This window comes from Gadus macrocephalus, chromosome 15, assembly GCF_031168955.1.
Source record: "Gadus macrocephalus chromosome 15, ASM3116895v1".
NCBI lineage: Eukaryota > Metazoa > Chordata > Actinopteri > Gadiformes > Gadidae > Gadus > Gadus macrocephalus.
The window spans coordinates 7,929,700-7,946,027 of record NC_082396.1 but is presented as its reverse complement, the minus strand read 5'-3'; the positions used below and the strand labels follow the sequence as shown (position 1 = coordinate 7,946,027).

At 43.1% G+C, this 16,328-nt stretch overlaps 1 protein-coding gene across 3 annotated transcripts in view; it reads right to left on the bottom strand.

Annotated features, from left to right (window-relative positions):
- The window catches only part of marchf8 (membrane-associated ring finger (C3HC4) 8), a 65,137-nt gene extending 49,902 nt beyond the window's left edge, over positions 1-15,235 (bottom strand). For all 3 annotated transcript variants that reach the window (XM_060072853.1, XM_060072854.1, XM_060072856.1), the window contains exons 1-2: positions 15,082-15,235; positions 4,377-4,558 (exon numbers count right to left, since the gene is read on the bottom strand). In XM_060072853.1, coding sequence (XP_059928836.1) covers positions 4,377-4,472 — 96 coding nt within the window. In that variant the 5' untranslated portion in view covers positions 4,473-4,558; positions 15,082-15,235. The remainder of the gene's footprint in view (positions 1-4,376; positions 4,559-15,081) is intronic.
- Positions 15,236-16,328: the final 1,093 nt, after the last annotated feature.

Here is a 16,328-nt window from a genome sequence, read left to right as displayed (position 1 = left end):
AATAGGACCAGATGGGCTTTGCTCTGACTAAACTCTGAGAACACGCGCCAGCGCTGTACACATGCACACACACACACTCACGCGCACGCGCACACAGAGACCCAGACACACACACACACACACACACACACACACACACACACACAGTCACACACAGTCACACACAGTCACACACACACACACACACACACACACACACACACACACACACACACACACACACACACACACACACACATGGATGAGAATTCTGTGACTCATCAGTATTCAGAGTAACCGTTAACCCTTTCTCTTCCCTGCTCTTCCTTTTTTCACCTCTCTCTTCCCTCTCGTTCTTTTTGACAATTTGCTGATGGAACCAAAGGGGAGAACAAGAACCAGTGTCATTTAGCCACTTATCTCTACCAGGGGAGAGACAGAAGGATGGAGAAAGGGAAAGATGGGAGGATAAGAGAAGGAGAGACGGAAGACACGTAGTACCGGAGGGAGACCAAATGTGTTCCACAGAAGTGACTAAGCTGACTATTCAGGGGATTTTGTGTTCCTTGAGTAAACCACGGTACCATCACAAGGATAGCTTTAGCAAAGTTGTGGCAAGAGTTGTGAAGCCTAATCCTGTTAGCGTTTATTCCTGATATGAAAAGGAGTTATGCAAAGCCCCCCGTCTCACAAGAATCAAAACAATATCATGGGAAAGCAAACAGCAACTTCCAACATCGCACCACAGCGACAACTTGTGAAAATACTTAAAAATCGAGCATGAGTTGAATACAGAAAAGTCCCAGTGCTGTGTATGTACATACATCAGTGCATAATCATAACCATAATAATTACCAAAAGGAAAAATCACGCTTATACAGCCACAAGTGGAACACATTAATCAAAATGTACCATCTGTGATTAATAAAATTTATTGCATCTTAAAATACAGCTAAAATTCCGTAACTGTACCACACACGGTCCACAAAGTTAAGATCACGGTGCATTAACACGCTGTCTTTACTCCCTTAATACTTCCAGTACGTACCCTTGTGTAGTGTTGTTGTGCATTTTATGTCTGTTATATAAAGAACACATCTTCTCCAGAATCTTTATCTTTTTTTAACGACGCAGGTCCATAAGTGTTGTATTTATGATGTCATGTTTTTAAATATAATGTATTTGATTATGTAGGGCGCTACAGATGTCAACTTTAGCCTTCCCGGCTAACTCTTAAACATTTACACAAAGGATTGTGTGTATGTAAGACATGCCAGTGGCCATAAGTAAGCAAGATCCCCCACATGGCAAATATGGAAGTGTCATTACGGCACATGACCCAACATCCTTCACCCAGTACGGAGTGTGTGGGAGTGGGGGGAAGGGGGGAAGAGGGTCTCTCAGGAACACCTGACCATGTTCCATCACTTCAGAGCTCTGACTCTATTGTTCCCGAGTCGATGGGGTCAGAGAAATGCACGGGGGCCCAGGGCCGTGACAGAGGCACATTGTCCAAACACATGGCTCTGTTTGTGCAGTGCTTGAATGCTGGAGAGAGGCAACTGCTCCTGAAAGCCCTTAAGTGGAAGGCATGGACCGATCGGAGCCTAGGGTGGCTACAGATAGGATGGAGGGGAGGGGGAGAAAGGCGAGGGAGGATGGGGGGAGCACATGGGACCCAGAGTTAATAATAAATAAAAAAAATCCTCCGCTGCCAGCCAGCCGTGACTAATAAGAAATACCTGTTTCACCCGCCAAGTAAACATCTTGACGCAACCGCGGGCGACGCCTTGGCGACGGGACATTTTAGGAGGACGCCTCGAATATGTAGCACGCAAAAAAAATTTAAGGAGCATTTCACCGGTGGAGGCATGAATATGTATTGAAATTGGGTCCTATATGTAGTCGAATAATAAAATAAAATTCTAATTTGGTGCCGTCTTGAACGAGAAAAGGCAGAAAGTGACTTTTTGGCGCTTGTGGATTGAAGACAACAACTCCCACCATGCACCACGATGCACAGCTTCGCTGGCCACTCCCGCTGATCTAGATCTCCGCCTATCGGACACCTCGCTGTTCCATCTACCAAGCTGATACCGCAAGACTGCTTGAAAATCATTTCACACAACATTTCTAGTGAAGAGTATCAGTTGGTGAACTCAGTGAATTACCGTATTTTCCGCTCTATACGGCGCACTTAAAAGCTTTGAATTTTCTCAAAAAACGACAGTGCGCCTTATAATCCGGAGCGCCTTATATATGGCGAACGCACAAACACTAAAGGCCTGATTCCACCGGACGCGTTACGGCAGCGTTACGGCTGCGGCCGCGGTCAACGCAGCAGATAGGTTCCACTCTACTCAATGAGACCATTTCCACCGGGCGCGGCTGTGGAACGTCTCAACCAATTATTTCGTTTTGTCCGGTTGTTAGTACATCCTCGAACGGCACACGTTGTTCCCGAGCTTTTTAAAGCCATCATTTTATTCAGTGACAGAGCGAGTGACGTGATTAGCCTGCCAGCTGATCAGATAAAAACACAGCTGTGGCGCGACGCGTAGTGGGTGACCAGAAGTGTGGCCCACAAACGTTTCCCCAGCAACCGCCCCAGGAAACTTGTGGAGAGATGAAAACAGTTCTAAAATAGGCCATTCATCGAAGGTGCGCCTCATAGTGTGGAAAATACGGTGATCCTCGTTTGTATTTCTTTCGAAATGGTGAACTTTTGCATGGTGCCATCTTCTATGTCAGATCCAGTACCCTCCGCCATTGTACTTTAGTTTTATCAACAGCCTCTGTTAGCTTAGCTTCAGACGCATGTGGATGTTAGTTTCTGTTGGTGAAGTCCCACCCACTGGCACTGCTCTAATAGGTCTGTAGTGTCAGTGGGTCACCCCTATAGAGGGGTGGGACTAGTGGTTGTAGTCTTACGGGAATCCTCCCCTCTTACACTTCCTATTTACTTCTACGCAAAGATCGTCATATTGCGTCATCTTAAACAGGAAGTGTTGGAGATCGATACGGATCTCTCCAGTCTCTCCAGAAAATAAGGGAATGATGCACGACCATTCAAAAATATGAGTGGATTTCTAACGATACAAAGCTTAATGGAAATGGGTGAAGTTTCCCTTTAAACGTTTCTAATAGTTTCTAACTTTCTATTTTTCAGTGTGCGTGGTTGAAATGGCGCCTCAGTAATGCGTCAACGGTTGAGGTACATGCAGGTCTTCTAGTTGGGAACAGGTGATTGGCACAGCACAACAGCGCGGCTGCCAAGAGAATTCGCACCATCATGATGAACACTGTCAGTGTTGATCAGCAATCAGAGGACAAAAATACAACAACAACACCCACCTTGAACATGTGTGTGAGAGGAGCAGGTAGATGTGTGTGTGTACTGTCGTGGTGTTGTCAAGGAGTAGCTCACACCCCAGGCATAATAATGCTAAGTCTGTATTTGTGTGCTGATCCCTGTCGTCCAGGAAGTGTGCTGTGCTCATTACGTATCAACAACACCAACCACAAATGAGGATAAGAAACATATGACAACGTAAATACTGCAACAGAAATCCCTGCATTGATGTGCAATTAAACGCGACGGATGTGACAGGTGTACGAGCTGAACGAAAGTTGCAAGTCTAGTTTGCGGTATTGTTTATTCCTAAATCTAAGATTGAGAAGAGCAAGGCAAAGCAGTATGGGACGGTGACTACAAACCGGCACCACTAAGCATGGTTTTGCTCTGTCATCGGTGTGTACATTTATGCAAGTTAACATTGAGCATATCACTCTAATAGGTTTTAAATAGCGAGTATCATCTAAACCAGTATAACCACAACTCAAAGGACTGTAGGCTTTCACTGCTACAACTCATGTGGTTTGGCTGTAAGAGTTTGGTGCCCAATAGAATGAAAATTATGTCTAAGGTAGAAGGGACTTAATAGGAATCACAGCAAAAACATCTAAAGCTTTCAAACAACTGAGGGACACTATGATTCATTGTTGCAACACACAGTCACACCCATATACTGTATACATCACAAACTCACTATGTGTACTTTAATCAATGTCCTACACGCATGCTTTTTGATTCCTTCAACCTGTTGCATGTCACATCATCGTTCCTAAGAGAGTTTGGTTTTAAAGTCCAACCAATTTGGTCTGTGATTTGCCTACAGCTGAACCACTAACAAAGACAGACTGAGGTTTGGTTGGACTACAACTCAACACCTCTGGCAAAGAGATTGAGGTTTGGTTTGACAAAAACTCAATACCTCGAGCAAAGAGACTGAGGTTGGTTTGACTACATCTCAGCAGCTCTAGCAAAGAAAGAGAGAGGTGTGGTCTGACTACCACGCGACGGCTGGAAAGAGAGACTGAGTACAGGTTGCTCCTACCTGCTTGTCCTTGTCCTTGGCCTTCCCGCTGCCGGAGACCCGGGAGGAGGTGACATCACGGGGGATGACAGAGATCTGGTGCAGTGGCATGTTCATCCCAGCGGATCCAAGCGGAGCGTGCTCACACACTCACTTCCTGTTCCACTGCAGGAGCACCCGGCATGATGAGGTCTAGGAGAGGCCTGGAGACGACATGCAAGCATACACGCACATGAACACAAACACACACACACACACACACACACACACACACACACACACACACACACACACACACACACACACACACACATGCACTTTAGAAGTAAGAACTTTTAAACACAGCAGGTTAACGACGTGTGTAGGCCTTTGCAACTACAGCAATCAAAGCAAATAAACAACTCAATGAACAATCATCATTCTGATTTCAAGAAGTGAGCCCCTTTTCCTCATAATTGTTGTTAGTAGGGATGAAAAAAGCACTTTTCTACATTAATGTTGATGAGCGAAAAGGACCTTTTCCTTCTGACCCATATCAAATCAGGTTCACGAGACATGCATGGGTCTTTTGGGCACCGAGGAGTACATTCAGAGTTGCCATGTCAATGTGGGACCCCTCACAGTTATTAATAGAACAGAATCAGGTATAAAATCTACCCCGCCCCCTCCCCCCCCCTCCCCAAGAAGAACCATTACTCTTGATGACAGGGAACACCAGAATCAGGCCGGTGACCTACTTCAAGACTGATAGGTCTACAGCTCTGAACTCAGGAGGGCATCATCGCCCATAGCGTTGGTCAGCAACATAGAGTGTGGCAGCAGAGACTCGAGTATTGCTGCCGTGATATCAGATTGACGGATGAGATGGCAGACAGCGTGAGGTTCAGCTGGAAACGTACACAACAGCTTGGATAAATAGAGCAGGTTTTTTTTTCCTTCGTATTATTACTTGAGTTAATGCAGCCATCTGCACTACAACTGACATCAATTAAGACACCACCCCCCTGTCAACAATTTAAGTAGAAGTCTGTGTGTTTTTGTGAGTGTCACGAGTGAGAGAGAGAATGTGTGTGTGTGTGTATGTGAGAGGGTGAGTGAGTGAGTGAGAATGTGTACGTACGTATTTGTGTGTGTTCGAGTGCATATGAGCGTATGTGTGTGCGTGTGTGTGCGTGTACGTGTGCGCGCGTGTGTGTAAAGGCGTGCATGTGTATGTGTACGTTTACATAGGGTACAGACAGAGAAATGCTAACTCTGAAGCCTCAGGCTCCGTTCTGCAACAGAAGAGAGACTGTGGCCTACTATGGAGGGAGGCCAGTGGATTTGATCAGAGGGGCATGGGAATCTCTTGTGTTTACTGAGAGGGTAGAGTCCCATTAAGATAGGACCGGCACATGCAGCCCAGTTGGCAAGAGTGGGACAGCGTGGAGCCACTGTTAATCACCACCTATATCTCTTTCTCACACACACACACACACACACACACACACACACACACACACACACACACACACACACACACACACACACACAAACACACACGTACTGAATCACACACTCCCCCCCTTTAACACATGTATAAACAGGCAATGACACACACCTGTGTGAACTCGTCATGAAACGAGAACTTGACAGCCTTAATCGATCGTCCATGCATGGCTGCACCCACACACACACACGCACACAAACACACAAAAATGCATATCAACACACAGACATATACGTGTCAGCACACACACATACACAAACATGTCAACACACATACACACAAACACACACACACACACACTAACATGCATGTCAACATAGACACACACACACACACACACACACACACACACACACACACACACACACACACACACACACACACACACACACACACACACACACACACGCACACACAAACACACACACACAGACACACACACATATATATAGATGCAAAGGAAATCTAAAGATACACACGTCACACACACACACACACACACACACACACATGTCAACACACTCACACACACAAATACACAGCTGGAGCATCTGTTACCCACAAAACAGCTGGGACTATGAGCTCCGGGCAAGTGAGAGAAATTACGACCACAGAAAAAACTGTGAGGGGAACAATTCCTCCACAGTGATAAAAGTCTTAGCAGGTCTGAAACACAACGTTTCAGAACCAGGTTTACGTCATATGAGACCTGAGGGAGTCTTTACGCAAGCAATCCTCCACTCATTCGATAAATTCATCTAGGTTTTTAGTTGATGATACAGGAGTGAAGAATACAGCCTTCCACCCGTGCCTTAACCTGACTATTTAGCCGACTCTAGATACATAAATTAAAGCAGGAACGGTTTGCAGTTTTTGCCCTTGAATTCCTTGAGGTAGTTTGTAGAGGTCAGGGGTCAAAGCCAGTACCCTTGGGCTAGAACTCGAGCGCCCATAACCACAACACGATGAGGTGGTCAGGGTGATTGACTGCCTGGTTCAACCCTGAAAGTACAAATAGTACCTGTAGGCTTCCCTGAGAAACATGGCGACAACCCCTATCTGCTCATCAAAAATCACAGGCAATCGCTATGGAAAGAATCACCTGTAGTCATTGCCCTACCATTATCACTCATTAGTAGATACAAGTGTAAGTGCAGCTCAACAATTTTTTCGGACTTTTGGAGTACTCTGGGCAGGCTGACAAGCTCAGGAAGTGTTTCAACAATTTCCAGGTGGCCGCAACCTTATCACCATCCTCATTGTCTACCGGTGGTTGTTAATGACCAGCTGCCATGGCAGCCGACCACTCCATGTGTCAATGCAAGCTGTGTATGTTCAGACACAGGAACATAATGGCAGTCTTGACAAAGGACAAACGTAAGCGGTGAACATTTTTCTCATACTATTCTAAAGACACACAAGAGCCTACATCGGTGTAGTCTTCACAGCGGGAGTAGTGGCAATAATTACTAATTAATAAGTAATTTAGGATACGGCACAATCATATCATATAGGCTAAACCAGTGCGATCAGTAGAAACTATGATTATAAGGCATTACATAAATACAATCCTTCCAGATAAACGCAGATAGTTCCTGTATGATAGCAAGTGCAAATTATCTTTCACAGATGATCTGTTCTGCCATTCAATGTCATAATATCTTGTTGAATATTCAGTTATCCAAGAGTACTCTCTTGTGTCCCTGTTCTTTCAGATAAGACGAGACAGCTCATAGATGAGATCCTGCTCTACTGCACATGGGTAAACCAAAATGTATAGAAACTCCCATTATAGTACTAAAGTAGAGTTATTCTTCCGAACCAGAATGGCTGATCCTTTATTAGTCCTTTCAGTAATGACCAGGAGAAACATCACAAACAACGTAACCTGCCCCCTTTTACCGGAGAACTATTATGAAACCGAACGGAAATGTGACTCACTCAAAGGTTCATTAGTTCTTCTAATGTGACATAGATCAGTACAATGTGTTCCAGTGGCAGACCACGAGAGAAACTGAGTCTTAGGTAATGGTACACTGGCTTCGATACGACCACTAGAGCAAGCTATTTCGAGCGTTTATTGCTTATTACATCACATCATCAACTTAACAGGGGTATTCATCTGAATATATAACTTTTTAGTGGATGTAAAACTGCAGTGTAGCTTACTGAAGTAGCTAATATGTTGGGTTTCCAAGTTGAACAGCTAATTAGCATCGGGACAGAGCTTGGGGCGGAAGGTCAGGATCCTTCATCGCGTAACAATCACACCACATGCTAGCCAGCGGTCGCTGAGAGTGATGAAGGCTCATTTACATAAGGGACAGCAGGAATGTCGTGATTTTATCCCTTGGAATGTTAAATGTTAGCATCATCTCAGGTTTTTCAGCTGTAAACAAGGTTTCATGGGTTCAATTGGATCTAAAATAACTCATCTGATCCTTCTTTTTATTGGTGAATAATACCTACGGATGTGTAAATGAAATGTCATGCAATCTCTGTTAGACATTGGCCTTCTAGAAATCTACAGGGAGCCTACATAGATAATATACCCATTACATAAACACAGATAATAATGCTAAGTAGTCCGACAACAACAAGTAGCTGTATTTTTTGGATTCAATGCCGAAGTTGAACAAATATTCTTAACAAGAGTCCGGGGCTCAAGAACCCTTAGGTCAGGCCAACGGTCACTGTTGGCCGAATTTCAAAATCACACTCTTGTGTCACCTACTGGCTAGGTGTGAAGAGAACAATTCAGACAAGAGGACCAGCAAGTCTGAATCAAGTTGTTCTCACACGTTCTCGCACATTTGTTCTCCCACGTTGTCTCACACTTTTTCTCTGGTGACTTAGGATCTTGTGACTTAGAATTCAGACTGGAAGTTGGCTCTGTGATATATAGAGAAACGTATCAGCACTCAAATTAAATGATTAAATAAACAAATATTGCATAAATCCCTGTTAGAAATTAAGGAATATAACCCTGGTGTTCTATTCTATTGGCTAGCAGAATGTAGCCCTGGAAGACACCAACTAGCAAGTCGTTTAATGAGGAACATGGTTGCTTGAGGGAACAAAATTACAGTGGCTCTTTGTTAGCATTAGCTAGTGTTTCCTTCTGTCTACCAGGAGTGCACATAGGCCTACAAAGTAAAAATTTGACCTTTCATACATTTAAAGGCAAATCCTGAAATCTATTAGAACAAACTGTACATCATCCATTTAGTAGAAAACTTCAGCCCAAAAAATATTTCAACAATCTCAACTGGGATATTAACCATTAACAATACAACTAAAACGACAATGGTATATACTTTCTTTTTCTACGTACAACATATATTTGTCAAATAACAAATAATTTGTGTTCATTCTGCAGCAATCCCAGCCTAGAGAAATGGATTTCAGGGTACCTCACTGATGTCAGATAGGTCATAGAAAATATTTGTAGCCTACAGTGCTTTTCAACAACAGCAATAAACAATAAGGAGCTAGTAATTCCAATAGAAAACAGCAAGTAGTTTCCAACTACAGTAGTAGAAATTATTATTTTGTAGATTTGTATATTATTTTGTTATGGTCATTGTTTAGTAATAAATCATAGAATGGTCTGTTAGTATTAAGGCAGTAGAAAACAATAAATAGTTTAGAACTACAGCAGTTGAAAATAATAAGTTTACTTCTACTTCGAGTAGTAATACTTCTATTACCAAAGTAGAATGGGAGATAAATCAGGAGTGTTGTATAAAGTGTTAATGATTGAGCGAGGGGCATACCTCAATCGTGAGCGTACACATATCTATGCGTTTATTTGGGGATACCTGCATGATGACTACGAATTTTTTTCCAAGTAACCTTCTGGTATTGTCATACTAATGCAAACAAAAGGAGCTACACGTTCAAATGTGAAGAAGCATAAATTAACACTTGAATGAAATGCAGAATAATCGTTATTTTCCAGTCTTTTAGCAAAACAATTGCGTTTTTGTACATATTGATCTGATTCTGAGCAAGTCAAAAAGGCCATGAAACTGAAATCCTTTATAATTCTTACTGGACCTCACTGGATCTCCAGCAGACACAACCCCAATATTTGTCCATTTGTTTGTCTACTGCCAACAGCTGGCTCACAGACCAGCATGTGTGTGTGCACATGTTTTTCTATGTTTTCTTTAGGCTAATGTAATTGGTCAAACTTACAATGAGGGTGCATTAATTGCCCCTTAATTAACCATTAACTAACATTAGTAAATGGTCGAGTTATCATTTACTTATGGTTAACTTGTTGTTGACTTATGGTGTTCATGTTAATAAATAAATAAATTTATGTATACATGATTTAATAGTGAATGGGTTAACTCTGAGCCCCTAACCTCAAAGCTAATGCTATTTAATAATGCTTATTACTGCATTAACTAATGTTAATTAATGGAAAGTGTTACTACGTGATGTGATGTGGTTTGTTAAAGGATGACTCATTTAATTGTGACCTCCAGAGGGCAGAATGTACGCTCAGAAGAGCAAAAATACACAACTGCATAGATGAACTACTACGCGCATTTGACTCCATTATGCATAGATGGCCATCTAACAGTTTCTGTTGTGAAATTGCGCAAAAAACCCAAAAGTTGGTGACACTACCATGATGAAATGGGTTCAGTTCACTACGGTTGCAAAATCCTACGAAATATTAAAAAAATTACACAATAGTATGCAAGACAAAAGCTTTTTTTTCATCAGAAATCCCAAATATCATTGCGGTTGTTCTTCATTACGATGAGAACAGAAAAATACTGAGCGGCCAAGCTTTTGTAAAAACAATCTTGGTCGGGTTTAATGACCCACAGAACGTGGTGATTTAATCAATGCTTCGGATGTTTTCTGTGACGTGTGTATTGCATAATATTAGATCGCATGATGTGTTATCTGTGTTATGTGGGTAGACATGCTCCTTGGGTAGACATGCAAAAAACTAGATAACGTCCCACACATTTCCATCGATCGATTGCAACGATGGCCAATGCACTAACCCTCTTATGTTGATTTCGCAGTCAAATCTCTGTTTGCCAGAGGTTAATTTTTAAGTAGTAATGTTGTGGACCCCTAGTGTTAATGACCCCCCCTGCCAGGAGCCGACAAGAGCCTTGAGGCGCGATGACAGCACTGACGTCGACATCAACCTCTGGTGGACACTGCTGCTCTACAGCAACACTCCCTCATTCGGTGATTCTGCTGAGCCGGCACTTCTGGGCTGATTTATATGAACTGCCAAATGCTGTTCTTTTATTGTTCATAAATTACAGTCTACTATATAGGTCAGCCGTTGCATACACACCTCCACGCACGAACAATCGCACGCTCCAACTCGCGCAAACATACACACACACACACACACACACACACACAAAAACGGCATTAAACAAGCACTAACAATCACACATGCCTGCGTTCGCACACACACTAACACATCCTTTCCTGCCCGGCACACAAACAAGCACTCACAATAACTCCCCCCCCCCCCCCCCACTGGGGGTCAGAGGACAGGGTCACTTCGGATCCATAACAATTCATACATCTGATCCAAGCGATGCACTATAATATCCTGTTTCACTTCCTGTAACCCTTCACTTACTCTCCATTCTAATGTATGAATCTAAGCCCCCTGCCCTTCCCTGACATGCTGGACGGTACCACAGTAAACGATACCGCCGACGGACACAGGACAGCCCAGCGATGTGGTGGGACTATGACATCATCCAGGGGGATGTGGCTGCGGGATATCAGCAGTTTATTGATGTGCTGCTTCCTCTGGAGCCGTGGGAGAGAAGGGAGAGACGAGAGAGAGAGACGAGAGGGGTACCAGGCAGCGTACCCGGCCTGGTAGCGTGTCCGAGGCGGGGCAGGGTAACGTATAAGGTTACGGCCCAGTGGGGAAAGCCAAGCCGCACACAGTCGGTTACTTTCTACCCTTTAATTGTGTGATTGTATTACAGCGCCGCCAGACACCGGCGCGACTGAACTGAACTGAAGCGGCCCGGCGGTTGGAATGCATTCCTAGCATCGTAGTCGAGGATGAGACGACATCATGGTGCTCATAAGGGATTGGTAATGGTACTTTGAACGTATGGACTACATAGATAGACTCTGTTTTTGCCTGATTGCACCATATGGTGCTGTCTTTTCAGGATAGACGGAGAAGACTGTGGTTAATGTACTTTTAATGATCGGATGACTGGCGTCAATTTGACAAAAAAGATCAAATTTGTAATTCTGGACAGCCACTGGTGGATTAAGAGGTAACGACAGACATTTTAATGACTTCTCTGCAGTCAATGGAGAAGAGAACAGATAGCTATTCCAAACTCAGGCACACACACACAAGCAGGTGCACACACACACACACACACACACACACACACACACACACACACACACACACACACACACACACACACACACACACACACACACACACACACACACACACGGGGGGGGGGGCGATAAACAAAGCCTTCTTGTAGAACGGGGTATGGTTCTTTCTGATAGAAATGTACACAAAGATATTAAGATTAGTTAGTTGGATTATAGATCATACCTTTTTTCAGGCTAGTTTCACTCCCTGTCCTCATGAGAAGATTTTTTCTACTGTTCAACAGTTAGCAATTAGACAATTCCAGATTGAGTGACAGATGGGAGAAAGGTAAAGGATGAGTAGCACTTTTAGGACATCATTTTATGATCCTCGTTAACTGTATTAATCCCTGGTTAATTAACTAGAAGAGAACACACCTATGCTAATTGGAGTCTGGCAGGAGATTGAGGCTTCTCAGGATGGATGGGATTGGGTTCATAACCAATACGTTAAATATGAAGAAGAATGGGTGATTTCAAAGATTTTCTGCTCCATACTTAAAATACTGTCAGATGTGGTCTATTGCGCGGTAGAATTGACAGCTAATTGGTGGTTAGTCCTAAGTGTTCAGTATAATGAACATGTTCTCTTCTCCGCTCCAAACTTATCTCCAAAAACTAAAGTACATCCAAACACACAATGGTGAAGTCCATGAAGACTCAAAGCCCTTTGATATTCTATGGTCCCATCTCAGTCAGCCTTCTGCATGGAATCATAATCATGTCTTAAATTGTGTTTTATCCATGTCCCTGACACTCTATCTATCTATCTATCTAGTTATATATTGTGTGCATAGGATGAACCACCTATAGGAGCATCCACCAATTACCTGCTGTCAATTTGTGTGTGTGTGTGTGTGTGTGTGTGTGTGTGTGTGTGTGTGGGGGGGGGGGGGGGGGTAAATTGTTGTGGAAAGTAAAAAGATGAAGATTGGTCTTTGTGTAAGTGATTCACTACTTGTCAGACCATTACTTATTTCTTTACACTGCCAAGGGCAATCGTTGGTTGGAGATTACAATGTGTGAAGGAGAATAACAAATGATGCCTCTACACAATCTCCGGAATTTGAGCCTTATGCTCAAATGCTAATGCAAGAAATATGAGTTGCTTAAACATCCATAATCCATACTGAATGTATTACATTATATATTCTGTATAGTTTAATATATTAAACAGCGGGATTAGCCGGTCTCGGTATGCATGCATTCTTAAATGGTTATCAATTGGAGCTCCAGTGTCTTCTCTCTGACTGTGAGAGAGACGTTCAAAGAAAGACATGTTGCAATCCTATGTGGGGAGAAGGAGCTATAGGGTGAGCTACAGAATACAGACATTGTTATCTGATATTTTATACACGAACAGTAGGCAGATAGCCCACCGGCCACACAACTTGACAATGAGTCTTCTTATCCCAACGTTAGCGTGAGAGATAAGAGTATGAGGCTGCGATGACTTAACTCTGAAGTAGTTGGTTTTTCCTCATTATCTCACCATACGTCATAGGTCATTGGTCGTAAGGAAATAGTGTGAGATTTGAATAAACCAAGACTAACGTTGAGAATGATTATGTGCATAGTATATACACAGATTAATCTTAATGTGAATCTTTTTTTTTTTTATAATAATTGTGTTATGTATCCCATTGTGGATGAGGTGCAGGTTTATGTAAGAGAGCAAACAAGTTGAAACAGATTCAGATCAAAAGGCTAGCGCTATACCCATGCACCTGTAATTGACTTTTATCGCCGCTTCCAATTAACAACACTTGATATATCTGTCAAACGGTTGCTTGAGCATTAGATGGAGGTGCAGAATCAATTATTCGTCTCTAAATCAAATACACGACTTTATGCGAGAATCTTACTTGAATTGAAATGGTTTTGCTTGAAGTTATGATTTCCCGTCTGATTAAGGGAATGCATAATGCGCATCGTGATGTTGACACTGTGCGTCGATGGAGTGTGATGTGGAATGTGCTGTAGAGACAGTATCTAGTTACGAGGTGCCCCCCAGCCCCCCAACTAATTACCTCAGTAACATGTTTATTGTCAGGCAGTAGCCTACTGCAATTTTTTTTGGAACTCTAGATCATAATCTTCCTCATAGCACAACAACAACCACCTTAATGCCAAATATCTCCAACCTCCCTGACCCCCACACAGACTGATATCTAATTTAAAAATGAAATCACAGATTTGTATGCCAAGTAGCCTATCAGTACTAAAATGTGACCTCTTGCTTATGGTTACAATGTTGGGGGGTCGGGGTGGGACAATCACCTAACCATATATCTCTCTTTTTTTAATTAACCAAATACAACAGCCCGATAATCAGACGCGGTGAAACCAATGTTCCATCATTACATTTCTTTACAGATAAGCTACAACCTGAGCAGGACATATATACAGGGTAGACATATAGGCTATGAACCTCTTGGTTCCGGAGGATAGGAAAACCAAAAATGGATAGAGAAGGGAGGCATCTCATCATCTCCCATCCGAGGACAATACCAGAGCTTTTCACGGGCTGCATCGCTGCAACGCTCCAACCACACTACGTCCAGTTAAACCATCAAACCCATCAAAACACATCCTATAGTGAGATACAGCGACGGATTTTAGACCATGCATATCAAATGAAAATAACAATAAATAATGTCATAAATGATACCACAACAATCCACACGCGCATCAACGCCCGGAGCCAACCCCGCGATGGTGCAGCGAGTGATGAACAGCCCCAGTGTAAATAGATGTAAAGGACAGCCGGAGAAAATTCAATGATGATACATTTCTTACTGGCGTGAATAAACGGCTGACACTTACCGCTGTCTCGAGGGCCAAATAGGGACGACGACGTTCTGTTTGATTTTATGTCATAGCTCTGCTCCTCGGCCGTCAGAGAGAGGACTCCAGTCGCCCTATGCGCCACACAGACTTCCGTGTTCAGATAAAATGGGGTGAAAACATGCAAGGATAACAACGACACTAGAGGGCCAGGCGGCGCATGCGAGCTGAAATAAATAAAAAGATAAATAAATAAATATGTAAATATATATATATGTAGACTTACCCTCTCTCATCACTAGTCTTTCTCTGTTCTGAATTCTTGCACAACCCTGGAGTAAGGGTGGTCAGTGTTTAAATATACTTTTTTGGTTTTATTTAGACGTTGAACATATTGAAGAGAAAGGAGGCTAGCCTATATTATGATGATTGGAAAGTAGGCCCATATATTAGACAGAATCTTCCTTTATTCAAATAAAATGGTTTTGGGTGAGGGGAGATTATGGAAAACTAAACTGTCCCATAATGGGCCTCTGCAGAATTCAATGGACCTCATTCGGATAATTTTATTGCCAAGAGTCATGTATTCACAGTGTGTCTGTGTTGGGAAGACTTCACCGACATGAAAAGAGGGAGAGAGAGAGAGAGAGAGAGAGAGAAAGAAAGAGAGAGAAGTCCCTCTCACTGGAGGCCAGGCTCTCTCTATCTCTGTGAAACATGTCATTGTATCTGGGCTTATTACTGATGCACAGTCTGCCACCGTGTCCTTGGGGTGGGAGGACAACGGCTCTTCTGTCTGGGCAGGGAGGGCACCTCTCAGGGACTCGTAGGCCAGATTTACATACATGATGGGTCTGGAACACAGGCTAGCTCCTACCCTGTCCTCCACAGCCCTGGATGGTATGAATGGAAAATCAAAGCACCATATACTTTTTATTTGATGAGGGATTCCACTCTGATGTAGTTCTACAAGCCAAGCAGTGAGATGGGAAGGCCCTACAGCTGACATGTGATGCATGCTATATAGGACTGCTCTGCCGAAGAAGAATGTGGTGAATGTGTTTGTGTGTATGCGAGGCAGTCGCTAACCTGCAGGGCGGCTTAAGGCATGTCTCTGTGTATTTAAGGCCGATCCAATCTTATAGAGTTCCTGGTATGCAGCAATACATATGTACCAGCCCACTGTAATGTCTCACCTTTGAGGGAGTAGTTCTGTAGATGATATGCTTTATAAATGACAGATTGGAAGAAAAGGAAAGAAACATCATTTTTATAGATGTATTGAT